Source organism: Bufo bufo, chromosome 1 (genome assembly GCF_905171765.1).
Source record: "Bufo bufo chromosome 1, aBufBuf1.1, whole genome shotgun sequence".
NCBI lineage: Eukaryota > Metazoa > Chordata > Amphibia > Anura > Bufonidae > Bufo > Bufo bufo.
In genome coordinates, this window is record NC_053389.1 from 570,816,141 (window position 1) to 570,842,427 (window position 26,287).

Below are 26,287 nucleotides of genomic sequence, written 5' to 3' on the forward strand. Positions count from 1 at the left end.
CTGCAGAAAAGGCATATCTCCTGAGCTGTGATAGGGAGAGATCTGCAGCAGAAGGGACACACACCCTGAGCATGTGATCAGGAGAGAGCTGCTGCAGAAAAGGCATACCTCCTGAGCTGTGATAGGGAGAGACCTGCAGCAGAAGGGACACACCCTGAGCATGTGATCAGGAGAGAGCTGCTGCAGAAAAGGCATACCTCCTGAGCTGTGATAGGGAGAGACCTGCAGCAGAAGGGACACACCCTGAGCATGTGATCAGGAGAGAGCTGCTGCAGAAAAGGCATACCTCCTGAGCTGTGATAGGGAGAGACCTGCAGCAGAAGGGACACACACCCTGAGCATGTGATTAGGAGAGAGCTGCTGCAGAAAAGGCATACCTCCTGAGCTGTGATAGGGAGAGATCTGCAGCAGAAGGGACACACACCCTGAGCATGTGATCAGGAGAGAGCTGCTGCAGAAAAGGCATACCTCCTGAGCTGTGATAGGGAGAGACCTGTGGCAGAAGGGACACACACCCTGAGCATGTGATCAGGAGAGAGCTGCTGCAGAAAAGGCATACCTCCTGAGCTGTGATAGGGAGAGACCTGCAGCAGAAGGGACACACATCCTGAGCATGTGATCAGGAGAGAGCTGCTGCAGAAAAGGCATACCTCCTGAGCTGTGATAGGGAGAGACCTGCAGCAGAAGGGACACACCCTGAGCATGTGATCAGGAGAGAGCTGCTGCAGAAAAGGCATACCTCCTGAGCTGTGATAGGGAGAGACCTGCAGCAGAAGGGACACACACCCTGAGCATGTGATTAGGAGAGAGCTGCTGCAGAAAAGGCATATCTCCTGAGCTGTGATAGGGAGAGATCTGCAGCAGAAGGGACACACACCCTGAGCATGTGATCAGGAGAGAGCTGCTGCAGAAAAGGCATACCTCCTGAGCTGTGATAGGGAGAGACCTGCAGCAGAAGGGACACACCCTGAGCATGTGATCAGGAGAGAGCTGCTGCAGAAAAGGCATACCTCCTGAGCTGTGATAGGGAGAGACCTGCGGCAGAAGGGACACACACCCTGAGCATGTGATCAGGAGAGAGCTGCTGCAGAAAAGGCATACCTCCTGAGCTGTGATAGGGAGAGACCTGCAGCAGAAGGGACACACACCCTGAGCATGTGATCAGGAGAGAGCTGCTGCAGAAAAGGCATACCTCCTGAGCTGTGATAGGGAGAGACCTGCAGCAGAAGGGACACACCCTGAGCATGTGTTCAGGAGAGAGCTGCTGCAGAAAAGGCATACCTCCTGAGCTGTGATAGGGAGAGACCTGCGGCAGAAGGGACACACACCCTGAGCATGTGATCAGGAGAGAGCTGCTGCAGAAAAGGCATACCTCCTGAGCTGTGATAGGGAGAAGGGACACACACCCTGAGCATGTGATTAGGAGAGAGCTGCTGCAGAAAAGGCATACCTCCTGAGCTGTGATAGGGAGAGACCTGCAGCAGAAGGGACACACACCCTGAGCATGTGATCAGGAGAGAGCTGCTGCAGAAAAGGCATACCTCCTGAGCTGTGATAGGGAGAGACCTGTGGCAGAAGGGACACACACCCTGAGCATGTGATCAGGAGAGAGCTGCTGCAGAAAAGGCATACCTCCTGAGCTGTGATAGGGAGAGACCTGCAGCAGAAGGGACACACATCCTGAGCATGTGATCAGGAGAGAGCTGCTGCAGAAAAGGCATACCTCCTGAGCTGTGATAGGGAGAGACCTGCAGCAGAAGGGACACACCCTGAGCATGTGATCAGGAGAGAGCTGCTGCAGAAAAGGCATACCTCCTGAGCTGTGATAGGGAGAGACCTGCAGCAGAAGGGACACACACCCTGAGCATGTGATTAGGAGAGAGCTGCTGCAGAAAAGGCATATCTCCTGAGCTGTGATAGGGAGAGATCTGCAGCAGAAGGGACACACACCCTGAGCATGTGATCAGGAGAGAGCTGCTGCAGAAAAGGCATACCTCCTGAGCTGTGATAGGGAGAGACCTGCAGCAGAAGGGACACACCCTGAGCATGTGATCAGGAGAGAGCTGCTGCAGAAAAGGCATACCTCCTGAGCTGTGATAGGGAGAGACCTGCGGCAGAAGGGACACACACCCTGAGCATGTGATCAGGAGAGAGCTGCTGCAGAAAAGGCATACCTCCTGAGCTGTGATAGGGAGAGACCTGCAGCAGAAGGGACACACACCCTGAGCATGTGATCAGGAGAGAGCTGCTGCAGAAAAGGCATACCTCCTGAGCTGTGATAGGGAGAGACCTGCAGCAGAAGGGACACACCCTGAGCATGTGTTCAGGAGAGAGCTGCTGCAGAAAAGGCATACCTCCTGAGCTGTGATAGGGAGAGACCTGCGGCAGAAGGGACACACACCCTGAGCATGTGATCAGGAGAGAGCTGCTGCAGAAAAGGCATACCTCCTGAGCTGTGATAGGGAGAAGGGACACACACCCTGAGCATGTGATTAGGAGAGAGCTGCTGCAGAAAAGGCATACCTCCTGAGCTGTGATAGGGAGAGACCTGCAGCAGAAGGGACACACACCCTGAGCATGTGATCAGGAGAGAGCTGCTGCAGAAAAGGCATACCTCCTGAGCTGTGAAAGGGAGAGACCTGCAGCAGAAGGGACACACACGCTGAGCATGTGATCAGGAGAGAGCTGCTGCAGAAAAGGCATACCTCCTGAGCTGTGATAGGGAGAGACCTGCAGCAGAAGGGACACACACCCTGAGCATGTGATCAGGAGAGAGCTGCTGCAGAAAAGGCATACCTCCTGAGCTGTGATAGGGAGAGACCTGCGGCAGAAAGAACACACACCATGAGCTGCCAGATTGGAATAAATCGAGCTGAGCATTTGAAGCCATGAATGACCAGGAAAACTCCTTTAATAATGGCATTGCCTACATTTCATAGCAATAGAAATCATGCTGAGGGCAGTCATAGTGGAGCACACACTTAAAACTGAAAACTTTACCGTGCAGTACCCGTGTCCAGCCTTGATTTTGTAAGTTCAGCTCCAGACCTTTACTTTTAAATGTGAGAAAGTTATTAATATATATATATATATTCACAAAAAGTCCTGTTCTGATCTCTTACTTTAAAGCCTCATGCACACGGTTTTGCGCTCCGCAAAATACGGATAGGGGTCAAGAATAGTACATGTTCTATAATCTGCAGAATGGCCACATGGATACAGACCTACAGAAATTAATTGGGTCCGCATGGGATCAAAAAATGCAGATTGGACGTGGACCAAGACTATGGTGGTGTGCATGAGGCCTAAGTGCCGCTGCCTTGTCAGATTATACAGTCTTCATAGACTTCATGTCTTGAAATGGATGGAGGGTCATGTTTCCCATGTGTAGTTTTGTTGCTAATAGCTGGCAAACCCCTTTTATGTTTTGGGACAGTAACTACTTCTCTGATGCCTACCATTGCCATGCTAGCTTTCTTGGTGCTGATTGATTTTAACTACTGGTTGACAGCTTCCGTCCACAAGATTACATACAGCCCAATGCATTCCTTTGGACTGCAGCAGTGGCTCAATACTTAAAATCAACTAGTAGTGCTACAAAAAGTCACCCTTATGAATTATCATATAGTGAGCCCTATAGTGGTCGATGGAGCACTATTATTACACATACTGCCCTATAGTAGTACTCATCACTTTGTATAAAGGAGGAGCACTCAACATTGAAATTGCAACACCAAGAAGGAAAAATTAGAGGAATTCCCAGAAATCCCAGGATCAATAGATATGTTAATGAAATGCAAATGGTAAAATAATATAAACAAAATATTAAAAATATTTAATTTATTCAGTATCAAATATGAGCGCCACATGCAGACTGGTAACTTAAAGTGGCCTGGAAAAAAAAAATTATAATAAGTGTCCCCAAGCAGGGCCAACACAAGTAGACAGTACCAACAGAAGTATGTGGGGCCAACCGTATCGTAGTGCAGCACAAAATACGGCCCCAGCAGAACCAAATACCACAGTGTAAAAAGCCAGTAGTGCCACAAGGTGATGTCTGCTTTTGTGACCCCATTGAAGTGAAGGGGTCCCCATCTGATCTGCACATAATGTGAATCGGATGCAGACAAAAAAAACACAGTCCTTTGCATGAGCTCGTAATTAAACCCTTCAGCTCTAGGGGTGGAAATGGTTTAGGATGGGGCTGTGAGTAGGGTTGCCACCCGGCTGGTAACACACCGGCCAAGCTGGTAATTTAGTGCCCCTATCAGTGCCGGTATTTTTTTTTCTATCGGCAATAATAATTGCTGGAATTTCCCTATATGGACTGTTACTATTGAGTGCTTCCATTGTGGAATGCTCCTTAGTACAGCCTTTAACACCCCCCACCCCTTGTGTTAAAAAAAAAAACGAAAAAAAAAAAAAACTCCCCTCGTCTATTTGATCGCGCAGCTGGGAACTCAGGGGAGGACCTGCGCTCCAGCATGATGACACCTCGCAGGTCCTGTCCTGAGCTTCCAGTCAGCAATGAGTGTTTTGCACAAGCAGAGAAGGGGGCAATAATAATTTTGGGGGACACAAATGGGGGCATTAGTAATTCTGAGAGGCACTAATGGGGACATTACTATTACTAGGGGGGCGCTAATGGGGGTATTATTAATTCTAGGGGGCGCTAATGGGGGCATTACTATTACTGTGGGGCACTAATGGGGGCATTATTAATTCTGGGGGGCACTAATGGGAGCATGACTATTACAGGAGGGCACTAATGGAGTTACTACTATTACTGGGGGCACTAATGGGGGCATTATTAATTCTGGGGGGCACGACTATTACTGGAGGGCACTAATGGGGGTATTACTATTACTGGGGGCACTAATGGGGGCATTATTAATTCTAGGAGGCACTAATGGAGGTATTACTATTACTGGGGGCACTAATGGGGGCATAACTATTACAGGAGGGCACTAACGGGGTTATTACTATTACTGGGGGCACTATTAATTTTGGGGGGCACTAATGGGGGCATGAATATTACTGGAGGGCACTAATGAGGGTATTACTATTACTGGGGGTGCTAATGGGGGTATTATTAATTCTGAAGGGCACTAATGGGGGCATTACTATTACTGAGGAGCACTAATGGGGGGCATTATTAATTCTGGGGGCACTAATGGGGGCATTATTAATTCTGGGGGGCACTAATGGGGGCAGGACTTACTAGGGGGCACTAATGGAGGTATTACTATTATTGGGGGCACTAATGGGGCATTATTAATTCTGGGAGGCACCAATGAGGGCATTGCTATTAATGGGGGGCACCAACGGGGGCATTACTATTACTGTGGGGCACTAATGCGGGCATTATTAATTCTGGGGGGCACTAATGGGGGCATTACTGGAGGCCACTGATGGTGGTATTACTATTACTGGGGGCATTATTAATTCTGAGAGGCACTAATGGGGCATTACTATTACTGGGGGTGCTAATGGGGGCATTATTATTTCTGGGGGGGCACTAATAGGGGCATTACTATTACTGGGGAGCACTAATGGGGGCATTACTATTACAGGGGAGCACTAATGGGGGGCATTATTAATTCTGGGGGCACTAATGGGGGCATTATTTATTCTGGGGGCACGACTATTACTGGGGATCACTAATGGAGGTATTACTATTACTGGGGGCACTAATGGGGGCATTATTAATTCTGGGAGGCACTAATGGGGGCATTACTATTACTGTGGGGCACTGATGGGGGCATTATTAATTCTGGGGGGCACGACTATTACTGGGGATCACTAATGGGGGCATTACTATTACTGGGGGGCACTAATGGAGGCAGCACGGTGGCTCAGTGGTTAGCACTGGTGACTTGCAGTGTTGGGTTCGAATCCGACCAAGGACAACATCTTTCCTCCAACATGTTTCCTCCCACACTCCAAAGACATACTGATAGGGAACTTAGATTGTGAGCACCATTGGGGACAGCTTAATGCCAATGTCTGTAAAGTGCATTCTGAGGGGCACTAATAGGGGCATTATTAATTTTGGGGGGAACTAATGGGAATATTACTATTACTGGGGAGCACTGATGGGGGCATTACTATTACTAGAGGGCACTAATGGGGGCATTACTATTACTGGGGCACTAATGGGTACATTAATATTACTGGGGGATCTAATAAGGGCATTATTAATTCTGGGGGGCATATTATTGGGGCATTAATATTATTGGGGGGCACTAATGGGGGAATTATTAATTCTGGGGGCACTAATAGGGACATTACTAATAATGGTTGCACTAATAGGGGCGCTACTAATTTTGAGGGTGCTAATGGGGGCATTATTAGTTCTGGGAGGTGATAATGGGAGCATTATTAATTCTGGGGGCACTAATTGGGGCATTAATATTACTGAGGGGCACTAATTGGGGCATTAATATTACTGAGGGGCACTAATCGAGGCATTATTAATTCTGGGGGACACTAATGGAGGCATTACTATTACTGGGGGCACTAAAGGGATCATTATTAAGTCTGGGGACACTAATGGAGGCATTAGTATTACTGAGGGGCACTAATGTGGGCATTAATATTACTGGGGGCATGATGATTAATTCTAGGGGGCACTAATGGAGACATTACTATTACTGGGGGCACTAACAGGGGCATTATCAATTCTGGGGGGCACTAATGGAGACATTAGTATTACTGGGGGGCACTAATGGAGGCATTACTATTACTGGGAGACAGTAATTAGGGCATTAATATTACTGGGGAGCACTAATAGGGGCATTACTATTACTGGGGGCAGTGGGCACTAACAGGCAGTATTAATTCTGGGGGATGCTAATGGATGCATTATGAATGTTGGGGAGAACTAATTGGGGCATTAATGTTACTGAGGTGCACTAATGGAGGCATTATTAATACTGGGAGCACCTTATAACATATTGACGGGTTAACACCCCTTGTTAAGCCACGCCCCCAACTGTGTGGCTTAGGCTACTTTCACACCTGCGTTCAGGTGTCCGCTCGTGAGCTCCGTTTGAAGGGGCTCACAAGCGGCCCTGAACGCAGCCGTCCAGCCCTAATGCATTCTCAGTGGAGGCGGATCCACTGAGAATGCATCCGCCTGCCAGCGCTCAGCCTCCGCTCAGTGAGCGGACACGCTGCTTGCAGCGTTCGGGTGTCCGCCTGGCCGTGCGGAGGCGAGCGGATCCGTCCAGACTTACAATGTAAGTCAATGCGGACGGATCCGTTTGAAGATGACACTATATGGCTCAATCTTCAAACGGATCCGTCCCCCATTGACTTTCAATGTAAAGTCTGGACGGATCCGCTCAGGCTACTTTCACAAATTTTTCTAAGTTATAATGCAGACGGATCCGTTCTGAATGGATGCAAACGTCTGCATTATAGGAGCGGATCCGTCTGATGAAACATCAGACGGATCCGCTCCGAACGCTAGTGTGAAAGTAGCCTTAAAGGGCTTCTGTCACCCCACTAAAGTGATTTTTTTTTTTGGGCTAGTTAAATTAGTTATATAGCGATATATGAAAATATAATGGTGTTCCTTACTTTGATCCAGCAGTTTATTCAAAAAACGAAGTTTTATCATATGCAAATTCGGTCTCTACCAGCAAGTAGGGCGGCTACTTTCTGGTAGCTGCTGCAGAAATCCGCCCCCTCGTCTTGTTGATTGACAGGGCCAGCCGGGATCTCCTCCTCCGGCCAGCCCTGTCGGCGTTTCAAAAATCGCGCGCCTGTGTTGAATCGGCGCAGGCGCTCTGAGATGAGGAGGCTCGGCTCCTCAGCACTCCCTCAGTGCGCCTGCGCCGATGACGTCATCGAAAGGGAAGACGTCATCGGCGCAGGCGCACTGAGGGAGTGCTGAGGAGGCGAGCCTGCTTATCTCAGAGCGCCTGCGCCGAATCAACACAGGCGCGCGATTTTTGAAATGCTGACAGGGCTGGCCGGAGGAGGAGATCGCGGCTGGCCCTGTCAATCAACAAGAGGAGGGGGCGGTTTTCTGCAGCTGCTACCAGCAAGTAGACGCCCTACTTGCTGGTAGAAAGGTAATTAGCATATCATAAAAGTACGTTTTTTGCAAAATCTACTGAACGAAAATTATTAATAAAATAAGGTATAGCAATATCGCATGATAGGGATTGTAAGTACACAAAAAAAAAAAAAAACAGTTTAGTGGGGTGACAGAAGCCCTTTAACCCCTTAAGGACATAGGGCATACAGGTACGCCCTTGTGCCCTGGTACTTAAGGACACAGCCTTGTAGCCAGCCGCACGGCAGTGATCGGAACCCGGTGCCTGCTCAAATCATTGAGCAGGCACCTAGGCTAAATGCGCGGGGGGGTCCCGTGAACCCCCCATGTTGGCGATCGCGGCAAACTGCAGGTAAATTCAGACCTGCGCTTTGCTGCGATCTCTGCAGTTTCTGATCCCAGTATTCCTAAAATATGTCTGTATCTCCCCCCCCCCCCCCCCCCCCGCACCCCTGAGTGATTTTAGCCCGGTGGAAGGTGCAGGGGGAGGGTTGCGGGCGGTGCGGGAGGCGGGATCGCGATCCCCCGCCCGCCTCCCCTTGAATAATCGTTGGCGTCTAGTGGGTATACCAGGGTGCCAGCACATTGCTGACACCCTGGTATAAACGGCTGACATCTGCGATGCGATGTCAGCCGTTTAACCCTTTCCATACCGCGGTCCGTACGGACCGCTGTATGGAAAAGGTTAACAGCTCAGGGAGCTCCCTCCCTCTGCCATCGGGGGGCTGCTGTGCCTTTGCAGCCCCTCGATGGAGAGGGAGAGAGCCCCCAGACAGCCCCGTCCTTACCCTTCCCCGTCTGCGCAGTTCTGGCCACTACTGAGCAGACGGGGAAGGTTCCCATGGCAACATGGTGCTGAACAGATCTGTGCTAAAGGCAAAGTGTAAAATACTGTGCAAAACACTATATAGTGTACTGTACTGTATTATACAGACATCAGACCCACTGGATCTTCAAGAACCAAGTGGGTCTGGGTCAAAAAAATGTAAAAAAAAGTGAAAAAAGTTAAGATAAAAAAAAAAAAACATTTATCACTGAATAAAAATTAAAAAAATAAAATACACTACACATATTCGGTATCGCCGCGTCCGTAACGACCTGATCTATAAAACGGTCATGTTTCTTTACCCGAACGGCGAACGCCATAAAAAAAAACAAAAAACTATGATGAAATTGAAATTTTGCCCACCTAAGGCTACTTTCACACTAGCGTTCGGAGCGGATCCGTCTGATGTGTCATCAGACGGATCCGCTCCGATAATGCAGACGTTCGCATCCGTTCAGAACGGATGCGTCTGCATTAAAACTTAGAAAATTTTCTAAGTGTGAAAGTTGTCTGAGCGGATCCATTCAGACTTTACATTGTAAGTCAATGGGGAACGGATCCGCTTGAAGATTGAGCCATATGGTGTCATCTTCAAGCGGATCTGCCCCCATTGACTTACATTGTAAGTCTGGACGGATCCGCTCGCCTCCGCACGGCCAGGCGGACACCCGAACGCTGCAAGCAGCGTTCAGGTGTCCGCTCACTGAGCGGAGCGGAGGCTGAACGCTGCCAGGCGGATGCATTCTCAGTGGATCCGCCTCCACTGAGAATGCATTGGGGCCAGACGGATGCGTTCGGGGCCGCTCGTGAGCCCCTTCAAACGGTGCGCACGAGCGGACACCCGAACGCTAGTGTGAAAGTAGCCTTACTTCCCAAAAAAGGTCATAAAAGTGATTAAAAAAGTTGCATGTACGCCAAAATTGTAACAATCAAACCGTCATCTCATCCTGCGAAAATTATACCCTACCCAAGATAATTGCCCAAAAACTGAAAAAACTATGGCTCTTAGACTATGGAAACACTAAAACATGATTTTTTTTGTTTCAAAAATGAAATCATTGTGTAAAACTTACATAAATAAAAAAAAAGTATACATATTAGGTATCGCAGCGTCCGTATCGACCGGCTCTATAAAAATATCACATGACCTAACCCCTCAGGTGACCACCGTAAAAAAAAAAAAAAAAGGTGTAAAAAAAGCCATTTTTGTCATCTTACGTCACAAAAAGTGTAATAGCAAGCAATCAAAAAGTCATATGCACCCCAAAAAAGTGCCAATCAAACCATCATCTCATCCCGCAAAAAATGAGACCCTACTTAAGATAATCGCCCAAAAACTGAAAAAACTATGGCTCTTAGACTATGGAGACACTAAAACATTTTTTTTGTTTTAAAAATGAAATCATTGTGTAAAACTTACATAAATAAAAAAAATTGTATACATATTAGGTATCGCCACGTCCGTGACAACCTGCTCTATAAAATTACCACATGATCTAACCTGTCAGATGAATGTTGTAAATAACAAAAAATAAAAACGGTGCCAAAAAAGCTATTTCTTGTTACCTTGCCGCACAAAAAGTGTAATATAGAGCAACCAAAAATCATATGTACTCTAAAATAGTACCAACAGAACTGCCACCCTATCCCATAGTTTCTAAAATGGGGTGACTTTTTTGGAGTTTCTACTCTAGGGGTGCATCAGGGGGGCTTCAAATGGGACATGGTGTAAAAAAAAAACAGCCCAGCAAAATATGCCTTCCAAAAACCGTATGGCTTTCCTTTCCTTCTGCGCCCTGCCGTGTGCCCGTACAGCGGTTTACGACCACATATGGGGTGTTTCTGTAAACTACAGAATCAGGGTCATAAATAATGAGTTTTGTTTGGCTGTTAACCCTTGCTTTGTAACTGGAAAAAAAATATTAAAATGGAAAATCTGCCAAAAAAGTGAAATTTTTAAATTGTATCTCTATTTTCCATTAAATCTTGTGCAACACCTAAAGGGTTGACAAAGTTTGTAAAATCAGTTTTGAATACCTTGAGGGGTGTAGTTTCATAGATGGGGTCACTTTTATGTTGTTTCTACTCTAGGGTTGCATCAGGGGGGCTTCAAATGGGACATGGTGTCAAAAAACCAGTCCAGCAAAATCTGGCTTCCAAAAACCAAACGGCGCACCTTTCCTTCTGCGCCCTGCTGTGTGGTCGTACAGTAGTTTACGGCCACATATGGGGTGTTTCTGTAAACGGCAGAGTCAGGGCAATAAAGATACAGTCTTGTTTGGCTGTTAACCCTTGCTTTGTTAGTGGAAAAAATGTGTTAAAATGAAAAATTAGACCAAAAAATAAAATTCTCAAATTTCCTCCCCATTTGCCAATAACTCTTTTTGGGTGGTTTCTATTATGTAAGCCTCACAAAGTGACTTCAGACCTGAACTGGTCCCTAAAAATTGAGTTTTTGTAAATTTCTGAAAAATTTCAAGATTTGCTTCTAAACTTCTAAGCCTTGTAACATCCCCAAAAAATAAAATATCATTCCCAAAATAATTCAAACATGAAGTAGACATATGGGGAATGTAAAGTCATCACAATTTTTGGGGGTATTACTATGTATTACAGAAGTAGAGAAACTGAAACTTTGAAATTTGCTAATTTTTCAAAATTTTTGTTAAATTAGGTATTTTTTTGTGCAAAAAAATATTTTTTTTGACTTCATTTTACCAGTGTCATGAAGTACAATATGTGACAAAAAAACAATCTCAGAACGGCCTGGATAAGTCAAAGCGTTTTAAAGTTATCACCACTTAAAGTGACACTGGTCAGATTTGCAAAAAATGGCCTGGTCCTAAGGTGAAAAAAGGCTGTGTCCTTAAGGGGTTAAACTTAGTCAGTATTTTTCGTTAGGAAAGTTGGCAACCCCAGCTGTACTGTATACAGCTAGATGCACAATGATATCACCGTATACTATGAGCGTAGTCTCAGGTACCCCGTGTAACCCAGGCTGTAGAGAGGCTCCCGTCAGCAGACGCCCAGTGGCTGTGTTGCGCACGCTGCACTTTGGCCGGGGCGGCGCAGACTCTGTGAGGGAGGAGGCCGGTCCGGGGAGGGAGGTTTATCAGCAGGGTCTGTGAGGTCTGCGCCATTAAGTCACCTCCACAAGAGCCGTGGTTGACTTAGCCGCAGACACCGCTAGAAGCATGCAGGCCCGGGGCTCCGGTATCACTCCAGGAGGAGACAGCCGCCTGTCCGTCCTCCAGCGACACCTCGTATCCTTCCATTGGCCCGGCACATAGCCGAGCTGACAACAGGAAGTCTGCTCTGCAGTCTGCAGGAAGAGACTGGTTGGTATAGGGTCGTGACTGGCACACAGGTCCCGGTGTTCTGAGATGTTTTCCTACCTCAGATACTGTGCAGTGTGCAGGAAGAGACTGGTATAGGGTGACTGGTACACAGGTCCGGGCACTGTGCAGTCTGCAGGAAGAGACTGGTATAGGGTGACTGGTACACAGGTCCGGGCACTGTGCAGTCTGCAGGAAGAGACTGGTATAGGGTGACTGGTACACAGGTCCGGGCACTGTGCAGTCTGCAGGAAGAGACTGGTATAGGGTGTCTGGCACACAGGTCTGGACACTGTGCAGTCTGCAGGAAGAGACTGGTATAGGGTGACTGGTACACAGGTCCGGGCACTGTGCAGTCTGCAGGAAGAGACTGGTATAGGGTGACTGGTACACAGGTCCGGGCACTGTGCAGTCTGCAGGAAGAGACTGGTATAGGGTGTCTGGCACACAGGTCTGGACACTGTGCAGTCTGCAGGAAGAGACTGGTATAGAGTGACTGGCACACAGGTCTGGGCACTGTGCAGTCTGCAGGAAGAGACTGGTATAGGGTGACTGGCACACAGGTCTGGGCACTGTGCAGTCTGCAGGAAGAGACTGGTATAGGGTGTCTGGCACACAGGTCTGGGCACTGTGCAGTCTGCAGGAAGAGACTGGTATAGGGTGACTGGTACACAGGTCTGGACGCTGTGCAGTCTGCAGGAAGAGACTGGTATAGGGTGAGTGGTACACAGGTCTGGGCACTGTGCAGTCTGCAGGAAGAGACTGGTATAGGGTGACTGGTACACAGGTCTGGGCACTGCGCAGTCTGCAGGAAGAGACTGGTATAGGGTGACTGGTACACAGGTCTGGACGCTGTGCAGTCTGCAGGAAGAGACTGGTATAGGGTGACTGGTACACAGGTCTGGGCACTGTGCAGTCTGCAGGAAGAGACTGGTATAGGGTGACTGGCACACAGGTCTGGACGCTGTGCAGTCTGCAGGAAGAGACTGGTATAGGGTGAGTGGTACACAGGTCCGGGCACTGTGCAGTCTGCAGGAAGAGACTGGTATAGAGTGACTGCCACACAGGTCTGGACGCTGTGCAGTCTGCAGGAAGAGACTGGTATAGAGTGACTGGTACACAGGTCTGGGCACTGTGCAGTCTGCAGGAAGAGACTGGTATAGGGTGACTGGCACACAGGTCTGGACGCTGTGCAGTCTGCAGGAAGAGACTGGTATAGGGTGAGTGGTACACAGGTCCGGGCACTGTGCAGTCTGCAGGAAGAGACTGGTATAGGGTGAGTGGTACACAGGTCTGGACACTGCGCAGTCTGCATCACTATAGGCAGGGATGTAGTAATGAAATGTATTGAGGGGAGAACCTATCTATATGTGACATGGCCGCACTGTAAGCTCCCTGTCAGAGCCTATAGAGGCCTATGGTGTTCTACTCTTTTGTACAGCAGTAATATGCAAACCTACAGGATGCAGTACTACCTGTAGAAGTGGTTAGGGTATGACCACACTGTATGGCTGTAACGCGGCTGCGCTGCGGTTGAGTACTGCGCGGAGTACTCTTATTAAACTAATTAGCACTACAAGTTTATTGGGTCTGTATTGTCAATTGCCCGACAACACCGCATAGCCATTAACCATACAGACAGCACTGTCCTAATTAGTTTAATCTGTGCCTTGCCGTGTTACAACCGTTACATGACTTCTGTCTTTTTTTTCTTTTTGCGGACCCATTGAAATTAATGGTTCCACATACGGAACAGAAGAAAATATGTTCCTGTTCATGAGCTTTAACCTGGAGTGTAGGGATCAGGATCATTAACACTAGGGATGAGCGAATCGACATTGGATGAAACATCCAAAGCCGATTCTTAAAAAACTTTGTTCTAATACTGTACAGAGCAGGAGCTCCGTACAGTATTAGAATGTATTGGCTCCGATGAGCCGAAGTTATTGCTTACCTTGGAACCGAACCCGAGTTCGGGAAATGTTTTTGTTTTTGTTTTTTACAGTACAAATTAATTTATGAAGTTATGTAAAGTCTCGCGAGACTTGGGGAAGCAATAACTTCGGCTCATCGCAGCCAATACATTCTAATACTGTATGGAGCTCCTGCTCTGTACAGTATTAGAACAAAGTTTTATGCAAATCGACTTCGGATGTTACATCCCAAATTAACACAAATATACCCAACGATAAGATCTGTCAGCAGCAGAAAGCCTTGATATTAAACAGCTTCTGTTCATGGAGCAGCAGAAATATAAGGCCACGTTTACCATGCTGATATGCCTTTTTTGTGGCATGAAAAAGACACAAACTGCCTGTTTGAGACTTTTTTTAAGGACACTTGTACAGTGCCATTACACTGCTGGCCTCACCTTTTTCCTGGAAAGAGGGCTTGACAAGGGAGTTCTCACAGGTGAAAAAACACCCACCTGCCTGTTTATTGACGGGGCCAGACACCTAGCCCGGCCCGACAACTACCAGCAATATAACAGACTAAACTGGCAGAATAAGAAATCTGTGTAAAAACAACAACTCTTCACTCCATGAGGCTTGCACAAAGTGGCAAATTATCTGTTGAATTCAGCCACTCATGCCACACGCTTGACATGTCGTCACATTTGTAGCTGTGCTGCTTATTTGGTGCAGCAAAAAACGCACAAAAAAACACGTGGCTTTTGCATCAACATACCTGCACTTATGGTGCATTTTCTTCTAGCAGAGAAAACACACAGCAAAATGGAATTACTTACATTAAAAGGGCTGTGCACCTTGGGGGGTAAGAGGGGTTGGCACCCCCTTTCTTTTGCAGCCCTGCAAAGGGAAGCATACTTCCCTGCTGCCTGGCGCTGGCTCCTTCTATTTCCCGCCTTAGCCTCCCCACTTGGCTCCCAGAATGTAAACGTCTGTTTTGGCGCTGCTGCAGCCAGTGACTGCCTGCAGCAGTGACATACTGCATGGGGGACACTTTTCCACTGCAGCCAGTCATTGGCTGAAGTGGAACACGTGACCCCCACCATTCTAAAAGTTGACAAGTGTTGACCAAAGCAGTAGTTGGCAGATAAATATGCTTCCCTCCACAGGTCCAGCAGGGAGAGGGGCTGCCCAAAAGTTTTTCAAAGCTGGACATCCCCTTTAGGCCTCTTGCACACGACCGTATGGCTTTTTCAGGATATTGCGGTCCGCAAAAAAAGGATCTGCAAAAAATACGGATGACGCCCGTGTGCATTCAGGTTTTTTTGCAGAACGGAACAGCTGGCCACTGATAGAACAGTACTATCCTTGTCCGTTATGCGGACAATAATAGGCCAGGTTCGGCTACTTTCACACTAGCGTTCGGAGCGGATCCGTCTGATGTTTCATCAGACGGATCCGCTCCGATAATGCAGACGTTCGCATCCGTTCAGAACGGATGCGTCTGCATTAAAACTTAGAAAATTTTCTAAGTGTGAAAGTTGTCTGAGCGGATCCGTTCAGACTTTACATTGTAAGTCAATGGGGAACGGATCCGCTTGAAGATTGAGCCATATGGTGTCATCTTCAAGCGGATCCGCCCCCATTGACTTACATTGTAAGTCTGGACGGATCCGCTCGCCTCCGCACGGCCAGGCGGACACCCGAACGCTGCAAGCAGCGTTCAGGTGTCCGCTCACTGAGCGGAGCGGAGGCTGAGCGCTGGCAGGCGGATGCGTTCTCAGTGGATCCGTCTCCACTGAGAATGCATTGGGGCCAGACGGATGCGTTCGGGGCCGCTCGTGAGCCCCTTCAAACGGTGCGCACGAGCGGACACCCGAACGCTAGTGTGAAAGTAGCCTTCTATCTTGGAACGGAAAAAAGGGAAATACGGAAACGGAAGGCATACGGAGTACCTTCCGTTTTTTTTTTTTTTTTTGCAGATCCATTGAAATGAATGGTTCCACATGCGGTCCGTATACGGAACGCAAAAAAAGGAACGTAAACGGAAAAAACCCCTGCAGGAAACAGTGCTGTGGCCCCACACTGATCAGCCCCATTGAATCTGAGGCTCAGCCTTGGCTTTCTGCTGCTAGTCAAGATACCTGTACTCTTCCAATTTTCTGATGAGTATGTTGAGCATGTGAGCATACCCTTAAGGCCTCATTCACACGTCAGTGATTTCCATCAGTGATTGTGAGCCAAAACCAGGATTGGAGCCTCCATAGACATAAGGTATAAGGCCTCTTGCACACGAACGTGTGCTACCCGTGCCCATGCTGCGGACAGCAAATTGCCGACCGCGGGCCAGCCGCATGCGGATCGCGACCCCATTCACTTGAATGGGGTCCGCAAATTTGTCCGTTCTGCAAAAAGATAGGACAAGTTCTATCTTTTTGCAGAACGGAAGCATGGAACGGAACCCCACGAAAGCACTCCGTAGTGCTTCCGTTCCGTGGTTCCGTTCTGCACCCCATCTCCGGATTTGCGGACCTTTTCAAGTGAATGGGTCCGCATCCGTGATGCGGAATACACACGGCCGGTGTCCCGTGTATTGTGGACCCACCGTATGTTGGCCGCAATATGGCCACGGGGTCACCAAAGGTCCTTTTGCAGGTCCTGAAAGAAGAAGCAAGAAGAGGATGGCGGCTGCGCGATCAATTGGAACAGGTAAGTTAATTTTTTTAATTTTTTAACACCATAATCTACAGTTTACTATGCATTACTATGTTACTATGCATTCTGTATTAAGAATGCTATTATTTTCCCTTATAACTATGTTATAAGGGAAAATAATACAGGGAATACACTTTAATGGGGTCCAAACATTTACATATACAGTATCACAAATCTGTCCTCAGCGGCTGATCTCGAGGGTCTGGAATAGGGTGACAGGGCTCAGGTATCCATTTAGCATCCTATAGGCTGCCATAGTTATATATTAAAGAACTTGTAGAACCCCAGTGGTTTGTGAAAGATCTTTATTACCTATGGGGGTCATTTATAAAATGGTGTAAAGTAGAACTGGCTTAGTTTCCCATAGCAACCAATCAGATTCCACCTTTAATTTCATTTTCCAAAGGAACTGTCCAAAATAAAAGGAGGAATCTGATTGGTTGCTATGGGCAGCTAAGCCAGTTCTTCTTTCTGCAGCTCATTCAGAAAGTCTGCCTTTGGTTACAAAAAAGCCATTAGGCTGTCAGTGTATGTGCTAGTGACAACCACAATCAGGCCTAATACATGATAATACTACTACCATACATTCCAGTTGTCCATTTCCTAAGGTTAAATCCTCTGTCATTTTTCATCCAAAGCCTTCTTTTTTTCAGTTAAAGTAAGTTTTAGAAGTAAGGCTGGGTTCACACCAGCTCTTTCATTTCCATTCTTCTGCTCTGTTATAAGAGAAAAACAATGAAAATGACTGAAGCGCCAGAACTGTCAAATTAAAGAAACAAATGGAGCTCGACGGACCCCATTGGCTATAATGGGATTTGTCGGGTTTCCCTAAGGGTTAAAGGGAGTCTGTCACCAACCTGACCGGTTTTAAACCGATCACATAGTTCAGTGGGACAAAGACATAACACAGATGTTACCTTTGTTTTGTTTTTCACATCATCCAAATCGCCCAAAAAGTAGTTTTTGATATGCTAATGAGCCGTCACAAGTGCCCAGGGGCGGAGAGTCTGCTGAAAGTGCCCAAGTTCCCCTGCCTCATTCGTGCCTAACTCCGCCCCTCAGTAAACTCCGGCCAGCTCTGTGACATCATATATCCCTATAGGCCGTTCGCGCATCGCTGCCAGGCCCGGGCATGCGCAGTGTTCTGCCCACAGTGGGAAGAAGCACAGAGATATGCAGTGCTCATGCGCCAGTTACTGGCTTAAAATCGGCGCATGCGCACTGCATATCTCTGTGCCTCTGCGATGCACGAACGACCTATAGGGAAATATGATGTCACAGGGCTGGGCTGAGCTTACTGAGGGGCGGAGTTAGGCGCGAGTGAGGCGGGGAAACTTGGGCACTTGCGACGGCTCATTAGCATATCATAAAAACTACTTTTTGGGCGATTTGGATGATCTGAAAAACGAAACAAAGGTAACATCTGTGTCATGTCTTTGTGTCCTACTGAACTATGTGATTGGTTTAAAACCGGTCAGGTTGGTGACAGACTCCCTTTAATCCAAATATAACTGATTTGCTATGGATTTTCAGTCCAGATTTGCATACGGAAAATCTGCAGCAGTTCAAACGATAGGTCGTTTTCTGAGGACAAGTTCCCTTTAGTGTTTTTTTGACTGGCACATATACACTCACCTAAAGAATTATTAGGAACACCTGTTCTATTTCTCATTAATGCAATTATCTAGTCAACCAATCACATGGCAGTTGCTTCAATGCATTTAGGGGGGTGGTCCTGGTCAAGACAATCTCCTGAACTCCAAACTGAATGTCAGAATGGAAAAGAAAGGTGATTTAAGCAATTTTGAGCGTGGCATGGTTGTTGGTGCCAGACGGGCCGGTCTGAGTATTTCACAATCTGCTCAGTTACTGGGATTTTCACGCACAACCATTTCTAGGGTTTACAAAGAATGGTGTGAAAAGGGAAAAACATCCAGTATGCGGCAGTCCTGTGGGCGAAAATGTCTTGTGGATGCTAGAGGTCAGAGGAGAATGGGCCGACTGATTCAAGCTGATAGAAGAGCAATGTTGACTGAAATAACCACTCGTTACAACCGAGGTATGCAGCAAAGCATTTGTGAAGCCACAACACGCACAACCTTGAGGCGGATGGGCTACAACAGCAGAAGACCCCACCGGGTACTATACATCTCCACTACAAATAGGAAAAAGAGGCTACAATTTGCACGAGCTCACCAAAATTGGACTGTTGAAGACTGGAAAAATGTTGCCTGGTCTGATGAGTCTCGATTTCTGTTGAGACATTCAAATGGTAGAGTCCGAATTTGGCGTAAACAGAATGAGTTCTTATGTACCAAAATATATCTCTATGCAACAGGTATATATATGCAGAGACAGGTCACACCTCCAATAATTTGTATTTACCACATGTGGACTGAGTATATTTTTTAAAATATAACTTTTACTCTGATATCACTAAAAACAATGGTGGTTATAGTGGGACATAGACGTATTACATACACACATATATACACATATAATTACCACTATCCCGATTCGTCTATAAGATGTAAGATAATGGGTGGATCTTACCCCGTCCTGTAGGCGTATGACTCACTCGGTAGTGGATGGCGTGGTACTCTTGTGTGGTACGGGCACAGGTGGCCAAGATGCTTCAGATGATACAGTAATCTGGCCAAATTGCTTCAGATGATATGGCAATTATATATATTCTCCTATAATGCCCTGGTCTAGAGCCCTCCCTATATGGATGGTTAGGGGCTATACTCATAGACCTGCCTCAGCGACACGGAGTACCCGCCCCGACAGGGGCGACCCCATACGGAACCTGTCCCTAAATGGGGCCTATTCCCTGTATATTCCCTCAGTATATTACCCTACATGCCATGTTTCGTTTCAATGATGATGAAACTCATCAGGGGCTTACTGAAGTCAGAGGGTTTTGCTTCAGCAGAGAGTTCCCTTCTTTGTAGATACAAAGCGGTGTAGACGGTCAGTGGTACACGTCCTCCGGGGTATAGGGAAGTGTCCCCAATAATACCCTCGCCTTGCCTCACCACAGGATGCCAGTAGTGTAAACAGAATGAGAACATGTATCCATCCTCTGATGGCTACTTCCAGCAGAATAATGCACCATGTCACAAAGCTCAAATCATTTAAAATTGGTTTCTTGAACATGACAATGAGTTCACTGTACTAAAATGGCCCCCACAGTCACCAGATCTCAACCCAATAGAGCATCTTTGGGATGTGGTGGAACGGGAGCTTCGTGCCCTGGATGTGCATCCCTCAAATCTCCATCAACTGCAAGATGCTATCCTATCAATATGGGCCAACATTTCTAAAGAATGCTTGTTGAATCAATGCCACGTAGAATTAAGGCAGTTCTGAAGGCAAAAGGGGGTCCAACACCGTATTGGTATGGTGTTCCTAATAATTCTTTAGGTGAGTGTATATTGTCATGCATCCTTTATGCTACTTTAATTAGGCAAATATACAACTGTCTTCTACAAATCAAAAGGGACTGCTTTTTTGACACTATATGGGTGATGGCTGGAGTAATGTAACAATGAATTGGTGGCCGTGGGTTTGCGATACCCCTCGGTCACCAGCTCATTGTTCCTGGACGTTATTATTACATCCAGGAATTCAAGCTGTAAGCCCCCAAATTTGTATGTAAACCTATTCATCTTGTTGTTTTGATTTAAGATATTCCACAACGTTTTTAAAGACTGTCTCTGTACCTGTCCATACGATCAGAACATAATCTATAACCCTTAAGCCTTTTGTGGGCAGAGCACCGCCAGGTGGCTAAAGTTCGGACCCGTGTTGCACATGTGACTTAGCCCGCTCATAGGGCAGAGAAAGTTAAACGCGGTGCCACTCAAACTATTTCTTAATACAAGTCTTTTTATCTCTAGTACATTGCTAAAGGTAAAAGGTTGAACTTCAGTCACTGAGTGTTCATCTGCCCTTTGCATAGCAAAGGTTGTACGTTCCATAATCTTGATAAGGTGCAATTTGTTGCCTTACAAACATCACTCGTAGCTCATTTGTTTCTGTTTTCTTCTGAAAATGGGTTATGCCATGGTTAACATAAAAAATGAGAATCAGACATCATATAGAAAATGACCATCTATTTCTTACAAAGCTAGAACCAGCCCTGTACCTCACATGGATCCAGAGATCTCCCCATTCACAACTCCAGTTGCTGTGCTAGATTTATATCAAGCTGGCTGCTCGGGGCGCGAGACTCTTCTCAGGGGGGGCGGGGTCCTCCCTGCCGCAACTCTGTCACTGTAAGGCTGCGTTCACACGGGCGAGATTTCCGCGCGGGTGCAATGCGGTAGGTGAACGCATTGCACCCGCACTGAATCTGGACCCATTCATTTCAATGGGGCTGTTCAGATAAGCGATGATTTTCACGCATCACTTATGCGTTGCGTGAAAATCGCAGCATGCTCTATATTCTGCGTTTTTCACGCAACGCAGGCCCCATAGAAGTGAATGGGGTTGCGTGAAAATCGCATGCATCCGCAAGCAAGTGCGGATGCGGTGCGATTTTCACGCACGGTTGCTAGGTGACAGTCTATATACACTGTATTATTTTCCCTTATAACATGGTTATAAGGGAAAATAATAGCATTCCGAATACAGAATGCATAGTAGGTGATCAATTGAGGGTTAAAAAATAAAAAAAATTAACTCACCTTCTCCTCTTGTTCGCGTAGTTCTCCCGGTCTTCAGTTCTTTAAAAAGATGAACTATGGGCTAAAGGACCTTTGGTGACGTCAGATCACATGCTCCAATGACATGGTCCATCACCGCGGTGATGGACCATGTCATTGGAGCATGTGATCTGACGTCACCAAAGGTCCTTTAGCCCATAGTTCATCTTTTTAAAGAACTGAAGACCGGGAGAACTACGCGAACAAGAGGAGAAGGTGAGTTAATTTTTTTTATTTTTTAACCCTCAATTGATCACCTACTATGCATTCTGTATTCGGAATGCTATTATTTTCCCTTATAACCATGTTATAAGGGAAAATAATAACATCTACACAACACTGAACCCAAACCTGAACTTCTGTGAAGAAGTTCGGGTCTGGGTACCACAGTCGGTTTTTTATCACGCGCGTGCAAAACACATTGCCCACGCGCGATAAAAACTGAACATCGGAACGCAATCGCAGTCAAAACTGACTGCAATTGCATTCCTACTCGCGCGGGTTTGCCGCAACACACCGGGACGCATCCGGAACTAATCCGGACACGCTCGTGTGAACCCAGCCTAACTGTCACAGCTTCTAGCTTAGATACAGCTGGTAGCAGTGGAAGGATGGAACTGAGCATGTGCGTCCACCTCAGACGGTGGGTAGAGAAAAAAAGAGCTAACAGTAGTTGGCCCTATACAGATACATTTTCGTGAATAACTGTTTTTAGGGATGAGCGAATTTCATATTTTAAAGTTCGGGTTGTGGTATTTACTGAATTGCATTATGGATTCCATTACCACGGACCATAACGCAATTCCATGACGAAATGCATAACGCAATGCCTTTAGAGGCATTCCGTCATAATAGAAGTCTACGGCCAGTATAACGGATCCATCCGGTTTTCATTATGCAAGAGAGGACTCCCCTGCATAACGGAAGAGGAGAGGACTCCAGCATAACGTAAACCGGACGGATCCGTTATGCATGCCATAGACTTCTATTATATGATGAAGTGGAGAACCGCACTCAATTCGATGGACTCTGGTGCCAATCAAGGGCTGAAATCAGCCAATGTACATGCAGTGAAATTGAGGCCCACAGATTTTTTTTTAGTGTAGCACTTAAATTATTGATTTAGTTTTGCAGTAGTTTCATCCAATTGCCCAATAGTTATCTTCAAGGTACAAACAGAATATCTAGACCGCGGTCAAATTTTTTATCTGCAATCATATACAATAAAGGAGATGAGCTGGAGTAAAGCCACTGGAAGATTCATAGTGGATGCATTCAATAATATAAAAATATATATAAAAAACTATCCGACATAGGCCCTTTTTCACACGACCGTTTTTTTTTCCGTTTACGTGCCGTTTTTTGCCTTCCGTATATGGAACCATTCATTTCAATGGTTCCGCCAAAAAAACGGAATGTATTCCATTTCCATTTTTCCGTTCCATTGAAAGCTAGAACATGTCCTATTATTGCCCGCAAATCACGTTCCGTGGCTCCATTCAAGTCAATGGGTCCACAAAAAAAACAGAACACACGGAAATGCATCCATATGTCTTCCGTATCCGTTCCGTTTTTTGCGGAACCATCTATTAAAAATGTTATGCCCAGCCCAATTTTTTTCTATGTAATTACTGTATATGCCATACGGAAAAACGGAACCAAACCGGAAACACAACGGAAACAAAAATCGAAACAACGGATCCGGAAAAAACGGTCCGCAAAACACTGAAAAAGCCATACAGTCGTGTGAAAGAGGCCATCTTGTTAGATATACAGGGAAAACGACACAAGTCAAGTCCACAGGTACAATGGAAGGGATATTCTAGATCAGGGATCAGCAACCTTCGGCACTCCAGCTGTTGTGAAACTACAATTCCCAGTATGCTTCATTCATTTCTATGAGAGTTCTTAGAAGAGCAGAACAAGTATGCATGCTGGGAGTTGTAGTTTCACAACCGCTGAAGTGCCGGAGGTTGCCTACCCCTGCTCTAGATATTATGTTTGTACCTTGAAGATATCTATTGGGCAATTGGATGAAACTACTGCGAAACGAAATAAATTAATTTAATTGCAACACTAAAAAAAATCTGTGCGCCTCAATTTCACTGCATAGACTTCTATTATGACGGAATGCCTTCAAAGGCATTCCATTATGCATTCCGTTATGGTCCGTGGTAACAGAATCCATAACTTAAATTAGCATATACACGAACTCGAACTTCAAAATCTATAGTTCGCTCATCCCTACTCAGTGGCTATACTAGATTTTTAAGTACATGCAGCTACAATAATATTCAGATCCAGGTTTTGGTTTGAAAAATGTAAAATACTTTGTGGGACTATGTCAATAAATTTCCTACGCCATTCTTAATAAAAAAAAGTACTCTGATGCACCAAATTTATTAAAGGGTTTCTGTCTCCAGAAATACCTAAATTCCACTGGCTGACATTAGCGATGTGCTAATGTCAGCTGAACCTAACTAGCCTATTCCTAGTTTTATCTATGACCCCAGTTACTCCATAAATGTAACTTTTATAATATGCAAATTAGCCTCTAGGAGCAGGGGGGAGGGGCATTGCTCCTAGAGGCTCCGTTCTCCCACCTCTGTCACCTCCCTCCAAGTCTTGATTGACAGGGCCTGGCAGCGTTCGCATCCTCCTGCCGGCCCTGAGTGCATGGTAAATCTTGCGCCTGCACCGTGCCGTTCAGTATTCAGCGCAGGCGCAGTAAGGAAGTTAGCAGCCAGTGAGCGTCCTTCCTTCACTATGCCTACGCAGAACGGCACGGTGCAGGCTGTGTGTGAATGCAGATGCTCAGTCTTTTGCTGTGCAAAACCACATAGTGATGTATCTTCTCTGTGTGCTGAGCAGCATAAGGATTATTAAAATGTGTAAAGCCAGCCCTTTGATGTGACCGTCTGTTAATTCTGCTCCTTCCAGGTACTGTTACTGCCGAAGCAAGGAGTTCTACTTTTGTATATATACTGTATATATAGATATAGATTTTTATTTTAAAGTGAGTATATAAAGGATTGTATTCACCTTACATAGAGTTCAGACAGCAGTTCCTGTGTCAGGTCAGCTTGCCACAGCCACCTATTCACCAAACTTTCGGTAAGTTAATCTTATTTTCACAGATTGCAGTATTTTGTACTGTACTTGGATATTCTATTCCTCTGTTTCTGAGCTCTATTCTGTGGACTTTTGTACAGTATTACCATTCAACTTAAAAAATGCAAATACATGTCACTGCCAAGAATTGCCAATGGTGCTATGAGGCATCTGTTACAAAGGAAGCCTTACATACGCTTATATTCTGTAACATAATCCTTTTAATGTGTGTGTGTGTGTGTGTGTATAATATATTATTCAGAAAGTCTTCAGACCCCAGCCCTAGGTGGCCCTAAGGGGGATGGAGGCTAGCAAACCCTAAGTGCTTAACCACTGGGAAGTGAATAGCCAGTGTGCTCTGCATATTGGAGATAGACTACTTAGAAGAGGCCATTCCTTTTATCCACTGACTGGAGGTACCTGCTCAGCTACTGCAACTTATGCTTAACTTAAATCTCTTTATTGAGCTTTGATTTTTACTCTGCAGTTATTTGGTCCCCTGATGAGTCTAATTACTGGGACAGAAACCTTGCATCTCAGGTGTGACTAGGGGTAATATAGGGTGCAGGACCCATAACTAGGGAGAGCTTCTGGACTGGGTGGAGGGTGATCCATGGTTTGCTAGTCTCCATCCCCCTTACCATATAGGGTCACTTAGGACTAGTTACCTGTCTCACCACACAGGAGACCTGTCCCTTCAGACCAAGGTTCCCTGATTACTTAAAGGGAACCTGTCACCAGGATTTTGGGTATAGAGTTGCGGACATGGGTTGCTAGATGGCCGCTAGCACATCCGCAATACCCAGTCCCCATAGCTCGGTGTGCTTTTATTGTGTAAAAGAACCGATTTGATACATATGCAAATTAGGCTACATTCACATGACCGTATGTGTTTTGCGGTCCAGAAATTGAGGATCCGCAAAACACGGATACCGGCCGTGTGAATGTAGCTGGGGCCGCGGAACGGATCTACAGATGCGGACAGCACATTGTGTGCTGTCCGCATCTTTTGCGACCCCATTGAAAGGAATGGGTCCGCACTCGTTCCGCAAAATTGCGGAACGGATGCGGAGCCAAAAATACGGTCGTGTGAATGCACCCTTAACCTAAGATGAGTCCTGTCCCTTAACCTGAGATGAGTCCTGTCCCTGACTCGTCTCACGTACAGGACTCCTCTCAGGTTAATTTGCATATGTATCAAATCGGTTTATTTACACAATAAAAGCACACAGAGCTATGGGGACTGGGTATTGCGGATGTGCTAGCGGCCATCTAGCAACCCATGTCCTCAGCTCTATATACCCAAAATCCCGGTGACAAGTTCCCTTTAAGGGGCATTTAGATGCTGCAAGGAGCACATGGTTGTTGAGAAAGAAATGTTCCTTCCTGACAATCGGCTGCTTGATAAGTGGAGATGAAACTGAAGTTATTGCGGCAATCACTTCCACAGTATGAGAACTAGTGATGGCTGCTACTATCGCTCATCCCCATATAAAATTATTGTTCCGTTATTCAGAACGGGAAAAAAAGGCCTGTCGACAGGACTTTGTTTTCCGTCTTGCATAACGAAAAGCAGGCAGATCCGTTATGCTTACCCATAGACTTCCATTATGACG

At 46.3% G+C, this 26,287-nt stretch overlaps 1 protein-coding gene across 2 annotated transcripts in view; it reads left to right on the plus strand.

Moving 5' to 3' along the window:
* LOC120983453 (phytanoyl-CoA dioxygenase, peroxisomal-like) overlaps positions 1 to 26,287 on the plus strand; it is a 251,628-nt gene that overhangs the window by 194,533 nt on the left and 30,808 nt on the right. The window contains exons 1-2 of one of the 2 annotated variants that reach the window (XM_040413194.1): positions 11,966 to 12,154; positions 24,619 to 24,674. In XM_040413194.1, coding sequence (XP_040269128.1) covers positions 12,086 to 12,154; positions 24,619 to 24,674 — 125 coding nt within the window. In that variant the 5' untranslated portion in view covers positions 11,966 to 12,085. Of the gene's footprint in view, positions 1 to 11,965; positions 12,155 to 24,618; positions 24,675 to 26,287 lie in introns of those variants that run through there. The other variant, XM_040413195.1, reaches the window with a different exon arrangement.